Raw genomic sequence first — 19,667 nt, forward strand, 5'->3', positions numbered from 1 at the left:
ACAGAGACGGTGTTCTGGTTTCTTTACGACAGTAAAGCAAATTGCTCTGCGAATAGCTGAGACGCAAGGCCTGATTTGTCAGCCTCTATTAGCGCGGACAAAATGCCCTGCCACTATTGTGAAAGCCAGTACCTATACTCAAAACGAACCATAGACGACTTGCATGTTTTCCGTCTGGGGTTTTTTCTCGCTCCTCAGGGCGAGCCATCTTTGTAGGGTGTGAATATTACGGCATTAGCTCCACGTGACTTAACTGATAGAACAATAGCTTTACTCAGCAACAAAGCCACTGTTTTTCGAGATGTTAGTCGACCTCTTCGTTCTTGGAAACAAACTGCGCGTCTATTCTTGTCACACAGGAATGGGAGATACTGTTCTGGATAGGCAACACATCAGTTTAACTGTCTGGTGTAACACTAGCTTTTAGAAATGTCTGCAGTAAGGTTGTTTAACATTGGGCAATGTTTTGTTTGATTTTTATATTTATTATTTCTTATGTATATTCGTTCTTTTTTTCAAGGTAATAAATTGGAGAAAGTAAACTTGTCATTGCCTATTGTAGTTGTACATTATACATAAAGTTCACATCGTGTTATGATACACAAATGAAAGGAAAAGTAAACTAAATGCAAAACAGTAACACAAGTATCCTGCATTTGTACAAAATATGCTGCAACCCAAAATCTGGAGTGCGCATTTTGGCAAGTGAGTGAAACATGTCAAATAAAAATCTACATGACATATGATCGTTGAAATACATACTGTAGTTAAATTAAGTGCGCAAATGTGTACATTGTGTATTTTGCATTAATTCCTATGGCAGTGCATGTACACTATATTATATTAGACGATCTAGAGAGAATGATGTTGGTCAGATAGTGTTCTTGACCATAACCCTGGTACTAATTTACAAGTAAAATAACATACCATTTTTACTGTATCTTGGACCAGAGCTTTGGGTGGGTCATATCTGTACCAGCCAGGCTATTCTTAATCAGATGGCTGTATAGTCTAGAACTCCAAACCATTAGAGCCATTAGTTCCACAGGATCCATCCCTCTGTCCAGAGTCTCTACAGGTCCTCATCATCCTCGCTGACTAGTATAGTGTCCAGGTCCTTGTCCTTACGCTCTGCGCTCTCTGTGACAAACTCCCTCTGCTGGGCCTCCAGCTCTCTGAGCTCCCCCTGCAGGCGCTCCAGATGCAGCACACGCCGGTTCTTCAACAGCTTCATGGGGAACGGGTTCATGTCGCTGAAGGCTATGTTGGTCAGTTTCCTGTTGGATGGAACAGAGTAAAGTGAGGCAGGAGACAGACACAAGCCCAAGATTACKCAGCCTGCTTATTTCCATACAAAAATGAAACACAGAATTGAACTCTATGTAAGCAGCATAGTCACAAAATACTCCATAAGCTGTATGGCCCTAACACCAGACCTAGCCCTCACACATTTTACTTGCATGCATTGGACAGAGATAATGAGATATGCGACTGCTGTGAATGCTGCCCTCAATGCACTCCTCTGGCTGTATAGCCTCGTTTTCTCCCATGTGTTGAACCCATAGCTGCGACAACTGAGCTATCTGACTTATATATGGTGAGAGCATCTGTCTCGGCCTACAGCAAATAGCTATTCCGTCTGCTCTGCCAGCAACACTCCGACTAAACAGAGCAGCAGAAAAAGAATGGGCTCAGTAGGTACAGGGCAAAAAGCACAAACCATATAGATAATACAACAATTGAACAGGTTACAAAGGACAAGCTAAATGTGATTTAGTGGAATCGTTCACAAACCACTTAGGGGTGAATCAGGTGTGTAAGTACTGGGCTGTAACAAAAACATACACACCAGCCCTCCAGGAGTTTAAGACCTCTACTATAGTGGTTCCTATCCCACTAGAGAAACACATCTAATATAGTGGCATTTTCTTCAGAACACAGCCTCCATAGTTTGAACTTAAATGACCTTTAATGACCTCTCACCTGCCGTCAGAGATGGTCTTGGTGAAGAAGCGCAGGTATTGGTAGATCTCCACGTTGTCATGGATGTTCAAGATGTCCTCCTCTTTGTACTTGAACAGAGCCAGGGCATACCTAAATATCACCTGGATCAAAACCATGCATGTACGTTTACATTAGAACTGCCGCAACAACAAAAAATCTAACCAGGTGGGTAGACTCTGGACAATCAATATCATTTTGTCAATCAGTTAACAACCAGTCATACTGCAGACAGGACCCACATTTGAATAACCACGAGCTAGAAGTTTCTGTTTTTCTTTCGGCCCAGGCGCTAGTCTCTCTTAAGCACGGTACCTTGGTGCCCTCGTAGAGGAAGGCGTCCCACACCCGCAGGAGGATGTCGCTGGGCAGGCTCTCAACGAACACCACCAGGAACCAACTGAAGGTGATGAGGGACACGTCCACACTATGCTCCTCAAAGTGGGCTGTCAGTCGGGGCATTTTCTCCGCCATGAAGTCCTTCAGCACGCGCTGGTCCACCTGCAACATCCACCCATACACCATGTCACATTGAGTCACATCAGCAGATGACAACAGATATTGGCATGATATGAGCAATGTTGAATTCATTACGTTGTTCATGAAACGTATGCGCAATTTAAAAGTTTTAGTTCCATGTTTTGGAACAGATGCAGAACTGAAACGGATTAAATCCCACTAAAAGCACCACTTCATATATTTTTTATTACAGAGAACTGTAGATACAATTATTTTACACATCTATACAGTTGTTTAAAATCACATATTTTGCTCCTTTGAGCCGGATCATTACCTGCGAGGCTATGAGTGTTTTGGTGTAGTAGTCCTGAGGCATGATGGTCTCCACCACAGCTACTAGACACCAGAAGGCATCCTCCTCACTCTCCAGCACCAGGAGAGCTATGGCTGCCAGCCTGAAAGGAGAGGGACTGGCCAATATCATAGTTGCCCTTGGATATGCTGTCAAGATTGTTTTGAAGTCTGAGAGCTTGTATGGTATATCTACTGCCTAGTCTGAGTAGCCAGATCCAGGAAAAAGCATGTTTTTAGACTAATCATAGATTTTCACAAAATAAATCTAAATTGTTATAAATCAGGCTTCCCTAAATTGAGAAGATTGTGTTGATTGAGTTGGTAGCATCCTGACTGGTTGCATCACTGCCTGGTATGGCAACTGCTCGGCCTCYGACCGCAAGGCACTACAGAGGGTAGTGCGAACGGCCCAGTACATCACTGGRGCMAAGCTTCCTGCCATCCAGGACCTCTATACCAGGTGGTGTCAGTGGAAGGCCCTAAAAATTGTCAAAGACTCCAGCCACCCTAGTCATAGACTGTTCTCTCTGCTACCGCACGGCAAGCGGTACCGGAGCGCCAAGTCTAGGTCCAAAAGGCTTCTTAGCAGCTTCTACCCCCAAGCCATAAGACTCCCGAACAGCTAATTAAAGGGCTACCCAGACTGTTTGCACTGTCCCCCCCCTCTTTTACACTGCTGCTACTCTCCGTTTATTATCTATGCAGTCACTTTAACTCTACCTACATGTACATATTACCTCAATTACCTTGACTAACCGGTATCCCCTGTATATAGCCTCGCTACTGTTATTTTACTGCTGCGGTTTAATTATTTGTTACTTTTATTTTCAATTTTTTTTTACTTAACACTTATATTTTCTTAACTTCTTAAAGCATTGTTGGTTAAGGGCTTGTAAGTAAGCATTTCACTGTAAGGTCTACCTACACCTGTTGTATTCGGCACATGTGACAAATAAMATTTGATTTGATATTATTTTGGACTCTGCACTTTATATCAGTTTACAGCTTTGTACATTAGGTGGCAGTATTTCTCTAGATTKAATATTTATTGAGCACACAGCTGACTGATATAGGGAGTCTTAATAAGTACCTGTTGAGGCCCTGGCAGTAGCCGATGGTGGGGTTTTGCCAGGAGAAAGCTAGCAGAATTCGTTGGAGCTGCTGCAGAGTGGGGCTGGAGGGCGAGGAAAAGCGCTGATTGGTGGTGAGCGTGCGGTGTAGGTCCAACTGGATCTGTCTGGAGGCTTGGTGGGGTGACGTAAGGCTCTTCTGGCACAGCTGAAACAGTAATGGATGGATTTCATGTAGATGGATGGAAAGACTGATGGACAGATGAAGAAAGATTCTGAAATTGAGAGATGCATTGTAAGGTCCCGTGTGGCTCAGTTGGTAGAGCATGGCGCTTGCAACGCCAGGGTTGTGGGTTCATTTCCCACGGGGGGACCAGGATGAATATGTATGAACTTTCCAATTTGTAAGTCGCTCTGGATAAGAGCGTCTGCTAAATGACTTAAATGTAAATGTAAGGAAGTGAACTAGCCTGATCCACTAGCACCCACCTGCTCATAGCGATCCGGGTGACGCTCCCTCAGCGAGCGTGTGCGTGCCCTCACCACCCAGCGCCACACCCGTGGGCGGTACTCCCGTGGCACGCCACACCGCAGCAGGAATTTGAGCTCCGGGGAGGGGCAGAGGTCGTCGGCCGGGCGGCCGCCCAGGTACTGAGCCCAGCGGTCCAACAGGGGTCTGACCCCRGCCTCCTGCCTCAGCAGGTTGTGGGAGCGGATCTCCAGGGCCTGGATCTTGGCCAGCAGCTTCATGTCCTCCACCTCATAGTCCGGGATGATCTTGAAGCCATACTCGTCATGCTCCCTGAGGAATGGAGATCAGTGTTCATTCACTGTTTTTAGATCATTTTAGCCTTCATTGACTATTGATAGTAATCTCCTTTTTGTTCATTGTGGGACTGCATTGGTGATTTAATGTGTTCTTGTAAAAAGGTGTCGCCCTTAAGAGACTGTTGTAAATCTTAAAAGGAACGCCTGTATGAATAAAGAATATAAATAAATAAAAGAGGTTGGTCCTGTCATCTATCAGTGTAGTGAAGCAGAGAAGACAAAAAGACAAGGAAAGGAAGCCAGTTCAGAGTATTGAGCCAGGGCCCGTTACCTGACAGGGTTGAGTTCGAGGACGTCGTTCAGGTCTCCTTTCAGTGCGTCGTCTATGAGGTTCCTCACAGCCTCCCGCTGGCCCGGTTCTAGATCCTTGCTCTCCTGCAGCTTCCTCAGTACACCCAGGTAACGACTCTCTATCTGACAGTTACGGGCCTCCAGGTAGGCACACTGCAACACAAAATAAGCACACCCTAAGACCGAGACTGAGGTCCCAATTCAATCAACTGTAGTGGCCTTCAGTGTTTCACTTAACCACAAGCCACTTCAACCTCGACAGCACATGCAGATGTATTTGGCACTGAATAGCGCCCATAGTCACTAGGCAGACCCACCTTTACCATAAGGCTTTTCTCCTGCTCTGAACTGTTGCGCCATAGCTTGGTCAGCTGGTAGATCTCAGAGTTCAGGAACTTGTTCTGGATCTTGTAGGCCTCAATGTCATCCTGTGTGAGAATTATTAATAGTGAGAGGAAGGGCAGGGCCATTTAAAGAAGCAAAGAAATATGATTCATATTTGTACTACAACTACTTTTTTTTGGACCAGAGAATAGATATCTAAAATCTATTCCAAAAGACTCAAATGTTCTGGCGCCTCATTTATAACCGTTGCGTAAATTTGACACTAAATATCTGCGTGTGTWWAAAAAAAAAAAGACTGCCACGCACAAAAATTGAGATTTCTAAACGTGGAGCACGGCATACGCATGTTTCTGGTTATAAATCCGATCTGTCGGGAACCTGTGCGCGCATGAACGAGCATTATAACTCCACCTGGACAGTGCCCGTCATTCACCTTTTATAGTGACAATAACACCCTTATTTGCTGTATACTTTGGAAGTATTGGAATTAGACCAACACGGTATATCTAAAGGAAATATCAATAGCGAACTTCATCAAATGTTTTCTTTTGCTTTGACATTTGACCATTTCTGAAAGACAAAAACAATTGCAAATTGTTGTGGACCTGTAAACATATAGTTTGAACTCGATAGTGTTTTGCATTTACTTTGTCCTGAACCTAAATGTGCAAAAATTCTGAAACATTGTCCATTCTGAAAAAAATCTAAACTACAGTAGGCTGTACCAGTGGTTGCCGATACACTTCAATGCAAAATATAAACTGTCTGTTCACCTGTATGTTATAAACCGCTCTCCCTTTTGGATGCATAGAACAAAAACTTGAAATTATAATAGCCTCTCTAATAGGCCAAATTAAATGAGAGATCCGCATGGTAATTCGTTGTATGGCTACTTCGGGAATATGAACTCATGGCCAGAAAAGGTGCAATGGTTATGATATATACACTGCTCAAAAAAATAAAGGGAACACTAAAATAACACATCCTAGATCTGAATGAATGAAATATTCTTATTAAATACTTTTTTCTTTACATAGTTGAATGTGCTGACAACAAAATCACACAAAAATTATCAATGGAAATCAAATTTATCAACCCATGGAGGTCTGGATTTGGAGTCACACTCAAAATTAAAGTGGAAAACCACACTACAGGCTGATCCAACTTTGATGTACATGTCCTTAAAACAAGTCAAAATGAGGCTCAGTAGTGTGTTGGCCTCCACGTGCCTGTATGACCTCCCTACAACGCCTGGGCATGCTCCTGATGAGGTGGCGGATGGTCTCCTGAGGGATCTCCTCCAGACCTGGACTAAAGCATCCGCCAACTCCTGGACAGTCTGTGGTGCAACGTGGCGTTGGTGGATGGAGCGAGACATGATGTCCCAGATTGTCTCAATTGGATTCAGGTCTGGGGAACGGGCGGGCCAGTCCATAGCATCAATGCCTTCCTCTTGCAGGAACTGCTGACACACTCCAGCCACATGAGGTCTAGCATTGTCTTGCATTAGGAGGAACCCAGGGCCAACCGCACCAGCATATGGTCTCACAAGGGGTCTGAGGATCTCATCTCGTACCTAATGGCAGTCAGGCTACCTCTGGCGAGCACATGGAGGCTGTGCGGCCCCAATGAAATGCCACCCACCACCATGACTGACCCACCGCCAAACCGGTCATGCTGGAGGATGTTGCAGGCAGCAGAACGTTCTCCACGGCGTCTCCAGACTGTCACATGTGCTCAGTGTGAACCTGCTTCCATCTGTGAAGAGCACAGGGCGCCAGTGGCAAATTTACCAATCTTGGTGTTCTCGGCAAATGCCAAACGTCCTGCACGGTGTTGGGCTGTAAGCACAACCCCCACCTGTGGACGTCGGGCCCTCATACCACCCTCATGGAGTCTGTTTCTGACCGTTTGAGCAGACACATGCACATTTGTGGCCTGCTGGAGGTCATTTTGCAGGGCTCTGGCAGTACTCCTCCTGCACAAAGGCGGAGGTAGCGGTCCTGCTGCTGGGTTGTTGCCCTCCTACGGCCTCCTCCACGTCTCCTGATGTACTGGCCTGTCTCCTCCATGCTCTGGACACTACGCTGACAGACACAGCAAACCTTCTTGCCACAGCTCGCATTGATGTGCCATCCTGGATGAGCTGCACTACCTGAGCCACTTGTGTGGGTTGTAGACTCCACCTCATGCTACCACTAGAGTGAAAGCACTGCCAGCATTCAAAAGTGACCAAAACAATCAGCCAGAAGCATAGGAACTGAGAAGTGGTCTGTGGTCACCACCTGCAGAACCACTCCTTTATTGGGGTGTCTTGCTAATTGCCATAATTTCCACCTGTTGTCTATCCATTTGCACAACAGCATGTGAAATGTATTGTCAATCAGTGTTGCTTCCTAAGTGGACAGTTTGATTTCACAGAAGTGTGATTGACTTGGAGTTACATTGTGTTGTTTAAGTATTCCCTTTATTTTTTTGAGCAGTGTATATTATGTTTATAAATGAAATATTGTCTAGGCTAGTCGAGAAATGTGATATTACAGTAGTCAGACGTAGCCTACAAACGTCAATGGAAAAGGTGAACCGTACTGTTCTACCGTGACACTGCGCTTCGATYGGATAACATAGAGCAAAATACTTTAAATACCAGTAGCCAATCAATTTACTACTGAAGTGGGTCCCATTAAATGAGAAACRGAACGAACAGTAGCCTATCCTAACTTGTTGTAGGCCTATAGGCTATTTCGCGAGTATGAAACCATCAGTCAGAAAAGATGAGGAATGTATTATGCATAGAAATAGCTTTCTAATTATTTTAGAATGCAAAGATAATGATTTAATCTAGTTATTATATTTAGCTACCTGTTTTTTTGGGGTTATAAATAAGTCACTGTGTTGACTCCAATGCTTCCCACAGTTGTGTCAAGTTGGCTGGATGTCCTTTGGGTGGTGGGCCATTCTTGATACACACGGGAAACTGTTGAGCGTGAAAAACCCAGCAGCGTTGCAATTTTTAACACAAACAGGTGGGCCAGACACCTACTGGTGCCTGTTAGGCACTTAAATATTTTGTCTTGCCCATTCACCCTCGGATTGGCACATATACACAATCCATGTGGCCTCAATTGTCTCAAGGCTTAAAAATCCTTCTTTAACCGGTCTCCTCCCCTTCATCTACACTGAAGTGGATTTAACAAGTGACATCAATAAGGGATCATAGCTTTCACCTGGATTCTCCTTGTCAGTCTATGTCATGGAAAGACATGTTTTGTACATTCAATATATATTCCCCATTTGCACAAGGCTAATAGGCTACTTTGCCTTCTTGCATTGCAATACTTCAACCACTGGAAACTGTGYGTATACATGGTCTAAAGTTTGTGGGAGGATAAGCACTCTCACATTAAGTTCCGTTTTTATAAATGCCAACTTTTACGTAAAAACTGTCACGCGCATGTTTTGGGGCATATTTTGTGAGTATGAAACGTTTATAAATTAGGCTCCTGGTCTTGGTGTCGAGGCTGGGCTTCAGTCTTGATTCCATCTCTGGTGTTGGACTGACCTACTTACTACCGACCAACCACAAACCAACCTTGAGGTTCTCAGTGTCCTCCTGCAGCTGGTGGAAGGTCAGGGCCTCCAGGCCATTAGTGGTGGACACGGTGCGTCTAGGGTCGGTCATGCAGGCTGCCACCTGCTCTGACAGCTTCAGGATCACCTGGGATAACATCAGAAAATATGATATTATTTGGCAGTGATGCCATACATTATCATATCATGAAGTGTATACACTTGGAGCCAAACAGAACTCGGGCCCATATTCAAAAGGCATCTCAGAGTAGGAGTGCTGATCCAGGTTCAGGTCCCCACTGTCCACATAATCATTGTGCTCAATAAGGCTAAACTGATCCTGTATCAGCACTCCTATGAGACTCTTTGTGAATACGGGACCAGACCCCAAAAATGGGTTTCACCTCCTGTTTGGAGTGGTTCTTCGCCATCATCAGGGTGACGTTTTCCTGCAGCTCGGCCACGTGGGCGTCCCTTTGGGCCAAGCTCGCCCTCAGACCCTCCGCCTCGGCCTTCAGCTCCTCCAGACGACCCTGCAGGTCAGCGGCTTGGCGCTCGCGGTGCCTCAATAGCTCCAGACGCTCCTGCTCACACTCGGCTGCCAGGAACTCGGTGCAGGTCCGCTTCTCCAGCTGAGCCGCCTCCAGGGCCTTGTGGAGAAGCCACACCAGCTCCTGGATGGGGGAAGGGGAGGAGGAAGAGGATAGGGTAGAGCCAGGGGCAGGATGGGAGGTGAATAGTGAGGTTAGTCCATCTAGTCTGGCACAGATTCAAATGAGAAGGAATACATTGAATTTCAAGACATTTGTAGGCCTATCAAACCAATCATATGCCATATTCTACACGTCAGAGAGTGGATAAGGGCAGGGTGGAAATCAAGCATTGCTTTGTAAGATATTGGAGGTTTATTAGATCTGGCACAGCTTTGGTCTTAGCTCTAACCTTCTGGGCCTTGACCTCCTCAGCCAGCATGTGTTTCTCCTGCTGAAGGCGGGTCGTCTTGTCTGAAGCAGCTTCCCGTAGCGCAGCGGGCATGGTGGCAGAGCTGCCCCTCGTCTTCCTCCTGATCCTCGGGGATGGGCATGGGAACAACCTGCCCCCCCCAGGGGAGCGCTCACCCGCAGGGTCCGTCAACAGCAGCGGGGTGGTAGGAGTCGGGGGGTCAACGGGAGTCCTAGGGTCTGTAGGAGGGCATGGAGGTTAGCTATGGCTCTGTGGTTATTATGGACTGTGAGATCACTAACTTGTGAAATAAAATGTTTCTTTGTTTAGACAAGAAAAAAATGACAATGCTACTAGAGCAATGAGGACATTATGCTATCAGACAATGAGAAAACCTGATCCTTCTGTATGATTTCAATCAGCTGCCAACAGAGGGCAGAAGGATGCCAGTGTATTAGAGAACATCTCCAGAGGCTAGGGTGTGTATGGGACATACCAAGCCTGTCCTGGGCTGTCTGGTAGGGGGTCTTTGAAGGGTTCAGTGGGGTCCAGGGAGGAGGCGCCTCCAAATGAAACACACTACGACTCAGTTCCTGGGAGGACCGCTTGTAAAAAAGACTGTGCACCGAGTTCCTGTAGGAGCAGCACGCATGTGTGAGAACACACACAAATGTAAGCATGCACGCCAACACCTCCACCCCCAAGTGCCAGCCTTAGTGTAAACCTACTACTAAAACAATCCCCTTTTTTATGAAGCGATTAAGGTACAAGTCCCCCAAAAAACATTAATCTCAAAGTCACTTTCACTATGAAGTCAATCTTGACATGTTAGATTGGCAGAGGACAAGCACCTGTAGTCACATAGCTACAAACAGTTCTAATGTCTAAGATCAATAATTTCGATGAATATCAAGTCCATCGTCAACTACTACAACGTAACCCAAAGTGATGGAGAAAAAAATCTATACAGTTACATATCGGGATATTATTTTTGAAGATACGACATCATATCGTTTTGACAATATCACAATGTTACTTTTGCGCTAGTTGGCTGTACCTGCACCAAAACCCCAGTATTTTTCCTTCATAGGTTGTTCTCCATCTTCTTTTTGTTTTCAGCACTTTTATTTGCATGACTGATTGTTTTCTCATGGCTCTCTCTCGTCCCTCTGCAGCAGACATATGATGAGCAATATGTTTGGAACATTGAATCGTAATAAAATCACAGTATCGAATCGCAATACATATCGTATCGGCGCCTAAGTATCATGATAATATTGTATCGTGAAGGTACCTGGCAATTCCCAGCCCTAGTATCCCATACCATCTGTTGTACAGGTCCAGCCATATGCCTCAACGCCAAATGAATGGTAAAGATGGGTGGAAAAAATAATACATAAATAAATTCACCTACTGAATCTCTATCAGAGGATGTTTGAGGGAGAAGTTGCTTAGGGGGGCCCGTTGTTGCGGTGCAGGCAGATTGGCAGCCTGCTCGCCCAAGAGGCCTGGCGGGGTCTTCATGGTGGGCAGGAAGTCATCTACGTTACAGGACGTAACAGAAAAGAACAATGTCAGTGGATCACGCCCTCTGGAGCCAGGGCACACAAAGGACACAGCTACTCATGTAACAAGCAGGAACCTTCTGGCTGAAGACAATGAGGGATATTATGGGTTGTAATAAAGAGAATAAAGATCACGACTATCTGCCCACTTGGTCTTGAGATGAAGTTGTTTGCTCTTACTGTACTGCTATGAACTGAAAGTTATGACACCATGGGGTGAGACCCATTGAAAAGTCAAAAAGATTCATATATTTTTATTAACTGACAAAAGTCCTGATATCTTTTGGCCAACCAAGTTGTGCACGCTAGATACAACTACAATGGCAACCGTGGGAATATTCAACGGAGTACTACGGTCAAAGCATACTGTTCTGTTCCTTCGTGAAACGTTCTGGGCATGTCAGGACAAGCATGAAATACCTCACAGTTCACAAACCAGTTGGTAGGAAAGGTTGTGTCTACAACAGGAGCAAACTCAATGGCGTTGGGCAGTCAAAACAGGGAACTAGCAATAACGTCACTTTTACATTGTTCATTGATGCATATTCAAGACAGCTACGACTTGAACAGTTGATTATCTCACTTATACAAGCCGTTTAAGCTTCAAAATAACATACGGATGTGTTGATTTATTGGAACGGAATAGCCTGTAGTATGTGTAGTGTAGCCATGCGGTGTTGTAACCAAGGCTGCTAGTTCAGCAGGGTGTCAGACAGGCACTTCCTCTCTCTCTCTCTCTGTCTGGGCCATGCAGAATCACCTCMTGCAGCTGTCAGTGGAGCTGTAGAGATTCATTACACAGATTCCCCAGGGGTCAAAGAGCAGGGCACACTGGAATCACCTGGGGCACGTTCAGTAGGCAAACATTGTGGAACTCCAAGATATAAATATTTTACGTAGAACAAAGATGTCTCAGCTCTATTCATGACATTTCTATCTGCAACATTCTACAACTTTTGCCTACTGAATTTGGCCCTGGTTAGACCTCTTCTACCACTTCATATTCTACTGTTGAAATACTATTGTAAAAGAGGTGGTGCTTATTTGATTGACTAGTTAAGAAAGTGTGGCGTAGCTACGGAGTAATAACATTGGGTAATACAGTAGCTGCTACCATGTCATATCTAATAACAAGTGGATAAAATCCAACTGAGTTACCCTTCACATTTAGATTGAATGAAGGTACATTACCATCTCCTTTCTTGTAAAATCACTACTCATAGTATTTCTATATGGAAAGTTCWGATTGTTTCAAAATGTCATGAATAGAGCTGAGAGACATGTTTGTTCTACATATAATATTTCTATCTTATAGTTCCACAATGTTTGCCTACTGGACGTGTCCCAGGTGATTCCAGTGTGGCCTGCTCTTTGACCCCTGGGGAATCTGTGTAATGAATGTTTAAGCTACAGCTCCACTGACAGCTGCAGGGAGTGATTCAGCATGGCCCAGACAGAGAGAGAGAGAGAGGAAGTGCCTGTCTGACACCCTGCTGAACTAGGAGCCTTGGTTACAGCATCAACTGTAAATGTCGGTGTTCCTCAAAGCTCGGTTTTAGAACCACTACTGTTTTCACTATATATTTTACTTCTTGGTGATGTCATTCGGAAACATAATGTTAACTTTCACTGCTATGCGGATGACACAAAGCTGTACATTTCGATGAAACACAGTGAAGCCCAAAAAAAGGCCTTCCCTGGAAGCCTGTGTTCCAGACATAAGGAAGCGGATGGCGGAAAATGTTCTACTTTTAAACTCGGACAAAACAGAGATGCTTGTTCTAGGTCCCAAGAAACAAAGAGATCTTTTGTTGAACCTGACAATTAATCTTGATGGTTGTACAGTTGTCTCAAATAAAACTGTGAAGGACCTCGGCGTTACTCTGGACCCGGATCTCTCTTTTGACGAACATATCAAGACTGTTTCAAGGACAGATTTTTTCCATCTACGTAACATTGCAAGAAATCAGAAGCCTTCTGTCCAAAAATTATGCAGAAAAATGTATCCATGCTTTTTTTCACTTCTAGGTTAGACTACTGCAATGCCCTACTTTCTGGCTACCCGGATAAAGCACTCAATAAACTTCAATTAGTGCTAAACACGGCTGCTAGAATCTGGACTAGAACCCAAAAATGTGATCATATTACTCCAATGCTAGCCTCTCTACACTGGCTTCCTGTTAAGGCAAGGGCTTATTTCGAGGTTTTACTGCTAACCTACAAAGCATTACATGGGCTTGCTCCTACCTATCTTTACGATTTGGTCCTGCCTTACATACCTACACGTACGCTATGGTCACAAGAGACGCAGGCCTCCTTACTKTCCCTAGAATTTCTAAGCAAACAGCTGGAGGCAGGGCTTTCTCCTATAGAACTCCATTATGTAATGGTCTGCCTATCCATGTGAGAGACGCAGACTCGGTCTCAACCTTTAAGTCTTCATTGAAGACTCATCTCTTCAGTAGGTCCTATGACTGAGTGTAGTCTGGCCCAGGAGTGTGAAGGTGAACGGAAAGGCACTGGAGCAACGAACCACCCTTGCTGTCTGCCTGGCCGGTTCCCCTCTCGCCACTGGGATTCTTTGCCTCTAACCCTATTACAGGGGCTGAGTCACTGGCTTACTGGTGCTCTTCCATTCCGTCCCTAGGAGGGGTGCGTCACTTGAGTGGGTTGAGTCACTGACGTGATCTTCCTGTCCGGGTTGTCTGTTTGTCCCTGTCCGGGGGTATCGTCGGACGGGGGCACAGTGTCTCCCAACTCCTAGTGTCTAAGCCTCCAGTATTTATGCTGCAGTAGTTTGTGTGTCGGGGGGCTAGGGTCAGTCTGTTATATCTGGAGTATTTCTCCTGTCTTATCCGGTGTCCTGTGTGAATTTAAGTATGCTCTCTCTCTCTGAGGACCTGAGCCCTAGGACCATGCCTCAGGACTACCTGGCATGATGACTCCTTGCTGTCCCCAGTCCACCTGGCCGTGCTGCTGCTCCAGTTTCAACTGTTCTGCCTGCGGCTATGGAACCCTGACCTGTTCACCGGAAGTGCTACCTGTCCCAGACCTGCTGTTTTCAACTCTCTAGAGACAGCAGGAGCGGTAGAGATACTCTCAATGATCAGCTATGAAAAGCCAACTGACATTTACTCCGAGGTGCTGACCTGTTGCACCCTCGACAACCACTGTGATTATTATTATTTGACCCTGCTGGTCATCTATGAAACATTTGAACATCTTGGCCATGTTCTGTTATAATCTCCACCCAGCACAGCCAGAAGAGGACTGGCCACCCCTCATAGCCTGGGTTCCTCTCTAGGTTTCTTCCTAGGTTCTGGCCTTTCTAGGGAGTTTTTCCTAGCCACCGTGCTTCTACACCTGCATTGCTTGCTGTTTGGGGTTTTAGGCTGGGTTTCTGTACAGCACTTTGTGACATCAGCTGATGTAAGAAGGGCATTATAAATACATTTGATTGATTGATTTCAATTACCCGAATACAGTGTCCTCAGTGTAACCATCGAGTGTAAAAATGATCAGTTACAATACTAACAGTAGATAAGTGGTTTACTGGTATCAAGTCTGCAGAGATGAAAGCGGTAATGCATCTAGAGCGAGCATTTGTCTGCAATTTGCAGACGGTGCAGAGAAAGATCTAAGCACATCTGATCAACGTTGTTTCCTGTCCTGAACCCCACCTACCAATCTCATTATTTATTTGCAATGATAAAGGCTTGTGTAGGTGAAAATAACCTTTCATCTGTTTCATGAAAATGCCATGACCCTAAAAGKCCATGAATAGCTACCAGAGAGATTTTGATTGTTCTTGCGTTCCCCTCCCCAGTCTATCTTAATCTACATTTTACGTCATTTAGCAGACGCTCTTATCCAGAGCGACGTTCATGAGCAATAATTGCTTTGCTCGAGGGCACAGACAGATTTTTCACCTAGTCGGCTCAGGGATTCAAACCAGCGACCTTTTGGGTACTGGCCCAATGCTAGGCTACCTGGAAAAGGGAAGTCAACCCTTCATTTGTTGGTACTGTACCTTTAAGACAGCAATTCAGGTTTACAGAGTAGAGATATGAATATTGGCAAAGAATTAATATTCTTCGAGAAACTATTGCAACAGATAAAAGTTAACTGCCAGGGCCAGTCATTTGCCAATATATCTAAGTAGTGCACATACTGAATATATATATTTATATAGAAATGCCTGATTTAACTCGTGGAAATACTGTATTTTATATGATGGAAATGAGCAGCAAAGACAGCTTCCTTATTATTTGTAAACATAGGTCTCTGTTCTAAAACACTAGAGACCAAATAGGCCAGTTGTTTCCCAGACATCAGCTGACTGGCCTGCCGGAGGAACATGGAAGAAGTCTGTTAATCCTCCATGCATTTTAAAACATTGGAATGGCTCCAATCATGCATTCTGTTTAACAACACTAGGGCCTGTTCCGAAGGCTGCAACATTACAGAACGTTCCTATAGAAATGTATCGTTTAGAACAGTTATGACCGTCTGTCATGTGGAATAGGGAATCATATCAGCAGAGTCAGCTCTACTCATAGTATTTCTATCTGGAAAGTTCAGAGTGTTTCAATTACCTGAATACAGTGTCATCAGTGTAACCCTCGAGTGTAAAAATGATCAGTTACAATACTTGTCACACTTTTCTAACAAGAATACTGTAAAATTAAAGTGACGTCGATTGTTACTAACATTTTTGTATGTAAACTAGTTTTTTGGACAGAATGTTTGTATGAAAGTCTATTTGAGAGTTTAAGATGAATAACTTACCCAAAGATCTGTTTAAGTCTCTGATTGGCTGGCTACACTTGATGCCCACAGTAGATTTGCTGAATCACCGAAAGGAAGTGGGTGTGCTGCCAGAGTAAAAGGATTTCAGGAAGCTAGGTCTCAGTGGGAGAATTTGGAAATCCCTAGTGAGGCCACTTACCAGCCAGGGAGAGACTGACAAAGTCGACTGCTGATGATTCATGAAGTGACTATGTAGCCAAGGGACGAGTGTGGTAAATATTGACGTCACACTCCAGTGCATTGACATCTGTTTTCACTCAAAATAAATTTGATGTTGTTTGGACATTGTGAGTTATTACTAATGGTTAGTTAAAAATTATAACATTCAATTCAACTAACTTAGTTTGTTGCCTAGTGGAACGTTTGCTTCCAACTGACTCTCAAACACATAGATCCCCTGAACGCAGCTCACTCTCCAGATCCCAAACAGCTGAATTCTGATCACCTGTTCACACACCTGTATGTCATTATCACACACTATTTAGTTCAGTTCCTTATATATTGTTTGTTTTGTGACACACTTCTATTTGGAGCTCTGTTTTTCCTGTAATTTAATCCTCCCGTGTATGATAGTGAGGCAGGCAAAAACGTACTCCTTTTGTCTATTCCGTGCCTGTACTTTAGCCTATCGGATTCCCTGTTAACAACCTATTGCCTGATCTCCCGGACGACGTTTAGAGCCTTTTTGGACCCCCTGTGTATGACCTTCTGCCTGCCCCTGGACCCAGCTACCTGCCTCCTCCTGTGGGTCCTTTACAAATAAACACCTGCTGCGCCCTGTGCTTGAAACCAGCTCTCTGTCTCCCATCGTGTTCATTACACCTAGTTTTGTTTTTCACCTCTAATCTGCCAATGTTTCATTGTAATCAAACAGTGTCATAGGGTGTGTTCGGTATCTGTGTGTAGGATCTTGTACATATTAGAAATAACCTCTAAACTAGCATGTGTCAATTTGGAGTGGAATAACTTGAGACAAACTCCTTTGATAGAATAATGACACCCATCTCCTAAGGTATTCATAGTACAATTTAGTATGATATCAACTTTAAACAAAACATTTCCTCAGATAACATGATCCAACTGGTTACATAATGTAAAACAATTTTTTACCTTTATTTAACTAGGCAAGTCAGTCAAGAACAAATTCTTATTTACAATGACGGCCTACCCCGGCCAAACCCGGACGACGCTGTGCCAGTTGTGCGCCGCCCTAGGGGACTCCTAATCACAGCCGGATGTGATACAGCCTGGGTCATTGACATACCAGTCACTGTTAACTTGATGTGTCTGATGGCTTCCACTTTCACTGTTATACTAACTTGAAGTATTACATTTCTCTCACATCTTTTAACGCTTCACTAAGCATTAAACCACGCATGGTATATGATGGTATTGAGCTGTTATTCTTAGCTTGGTTGCCAGATGTTTCTACATGAACAACCTTCTCTGTCGATCATTGTCATGTCAGACATAATCTTGATCAGTGTCTGGGGCCACTTCATTCTACTACTTCCCGTCTTTCTGTACCTGGGCAGCTGGTGGGTAGTTCCCCCTGTCCCTCTGGTCTCAGGTGGTCAGTACAGTGACGTGTGGATTCTCCTGTCAGCTGGTCTCGGTGCTGCCATCTCTTCAGCTGCAGCTGTTGTAGCCAGTACATCATGGCCTCCTGGTTATCTGCCTGAAACAGACAGAGAATATATATTGTTAGCCTACTGTACATGTGTGCCCGAGTCAGAATATCTGTAATGCATGACTTCTAAAATGTTTGAGTTCCTTTTAATCACAATGTTCCATTGTGGATCAAGATAAAGTATTATAATGCAATGTATGAATATGTATTTATCTTCCTGTATATAAACATGGACAAAACAACAAAACAGAAAGAGAGATGCCTTCATTTTGTAATTACTAATCATTCCCATTTAGCTTCCATGATTAATCTCTGACAAAAAATGACCTGTTGGTTTCTTATTGAGAGGAATAGATGTGTGACCCAAATGTCTGGGTTACCATGTGACCGTTATTCAGATACAGGAGCACCACTGTTTCGCTGCCTCATTTATCCTTTTAGCGGTCTTCCCCATCCCTCCACAAAAACCAATGACATTTCAGAAATATTGATGACACTCACATTCAGAGCAAAGTCCTACGTTTGGGAAAACCCTGGGGATACCGGTTGAACTTGTGACGGCCCCAGAAGTGAATCCCCTCTAAATCAGGGACTTTGGCCAACCACTGACATTAATAATCAAGTAACAATAATAATCAAGTAAACAGGCAGAACGGCCAACCTCGAGATTCAGATTTGATCACCCCTGATATAGTATAGATTAAATAAACATTACCTTGAGGACGAAGGTCCGTTCAGAGGTCTGGATGTGAAAGGTGCCCTGCTCTCCGTGGAGGGGGTAACCGAACGTGGCTCTGCACAGCTCAATCCTCCCCAAAGCGGTCACATCCTGCGCCGTCCTATAGTAAAACAACTGGCTCTTCTTCTCCTCGTACGTGAACCAGMGCGACTTCCACGACTTCAGGGGACCTCCTTGTTTAAGGAGATACCCACATAGTTTAGTGTTAGACAGGTATTCCGTGGGTTGTTGCTGGGCTTGGTTGTCCATGGTGGTGGCAGACTGACTCTGGTTGTTGTCTGTGGCAGCAGTCTTAGCTGGGACACCTTCACTCTGGTGGTCCTGACTCGGCTGGCCCATGCTGTTTGTGTGTGTAGCGGTCTCTTCAGAGTTCCTCCCTGTTGTGATACAATCATCCTCATCCGCTGGGCTTACCGCCTCTGCTTGGGGAGGAAGTGAGTGAGACGAGGCAGTGCTGGGATTTCCTTCTGGGCCCTCTCCCTCCATCACACTGAGAGACCAAGAGGGAGTTGAAAGAAAAGCTCAACTAAAACAAAGCAAACAATGACTTGGTAGCCTACAATGGAGAGGTCACTCTGCTCCACTTGGAGACTTACCATTATAGTGAGGGTTTGACAATGGGGTCAGCATGAACACATTAAACTGTTCAATGTGTAATATTTTATTTTCATCTCCATTTGTAAACTAATATGACTGGCTTATAAAAGTGTTGCACTTTGTGTCTCTAATCTTTTGCCATGTTTTTCCTTGTATCACTCTCTACAATGTTTTTGAAATGGTCATACTGGTGCTATGTCGGATTTTATGAGGGTTGCCAATGGCGTAAAAAGTTGGATTTGTCTGTTTATTTTTGTGGTATCGATAAAAAAGGTACTTGATTGGGGAATGGGGATCCATTTTCATAATGGGAAATCAATTCATCAATAAATGTTGGGAAACAGAAGACCTGCAAGAAAAAAAAAATCTGTGGTTTAATTTCCCCTGGTGCAACTACATGGTATTTGCAGCTATAAGGAGTCTGGACTATGATCAAGTAAGCCATATCAATGCAGGTAAACAGGTTC

General features: G+C 44.4%; 1 protein-coding gene across 6 annotated transcripts in view; it reads right to left on the reverse strand.

Moving 5' to 3' along the window:
* Nucleotides 1–642: 642 nt before the first annotated feature.
* tbc1d2 (TBC1 domain family, member 2) overlaps nt 643–19,667 on the reverse strand; it is a 29,415-nt gene continuing 10,390 nt past the window's right edge. For 3 of the 6 annotated variants that reach the window (XM_023990068.2, XM_023990071.2, XM_023990069.2), the window contains exons 2-16: nt 18,580–19,022; nt 17,762–17,912; nt 11,275–11,401; nt 10,357–10,493; nt 9,861–10,099; nt 9,323–9,592; nt 8,941–9,066; nt 5,321–5,431; nt 4,984–5,156; nt 4,374–4,686; nt 3,905–4,092; nt 2,795–2,915; nt 2,317–2,502; nt 1,984–2,105; nt 643–1,277 (exon numbers count right to left, since the gene is read on the reverse strand). In XM_023990068.2, coding sequence (XP_023845836.1) covers nt 1,073–1,277; nt 1,984–2,105; nt 2,317–2,502; nt 2,795–2,915; nt 3,905–4,092; nt 4,374–4,686; nt 4,984–5,156; nt 5,321–5,431; nt 8,941–9,066; nt 9,323–9,592; nt 9,861–10,099; nt 10,357–10,493; nt 11,275–11,401; nt 17,762–17,912; nt 18,580–19,022 — 2,912 coding nt within the window. In that variant the 3' untranslated portion in view covers nt 643–1,072. Of the gene's footprint in view, nt 1,278–1,983; nt 2,106–2,316; nt 2,503–2,794; nt 2,916–3,904; nt 4,093–4,373; nt 4,687–4,983; nt 5,157–5,320; nt 5,432–8,940; nt 9,067–9,322; nt 9,593–9,860; nt 10,100–10,356; nt 10,494–11,274; nt 11,402–17,761; nt 17,913–18,579; nt 19,094–19,667 lie in introns of all 6 variants that reach the window. The other 3 variants (XM_023990065.2, XM_023990067.2, XM_023990066.2) reach the window with 1 other exon arrangement.

Source organism: Salvelinus sp. IW2-2015, linkage group LG6.2 (assembly GCF_002910315.2).
Source record: "Salvelinus sp. IW2-2015 linkage group LG6.2, ASM291031v2, whole genome shotgun sequence".
Lineage (NCBI taxonomy): Eukaryota > Metazoa > Chordata > Actinopteri > Salmoniformes > Salmonidae > Salvelinus > Salvelinus sp. IW2-2015.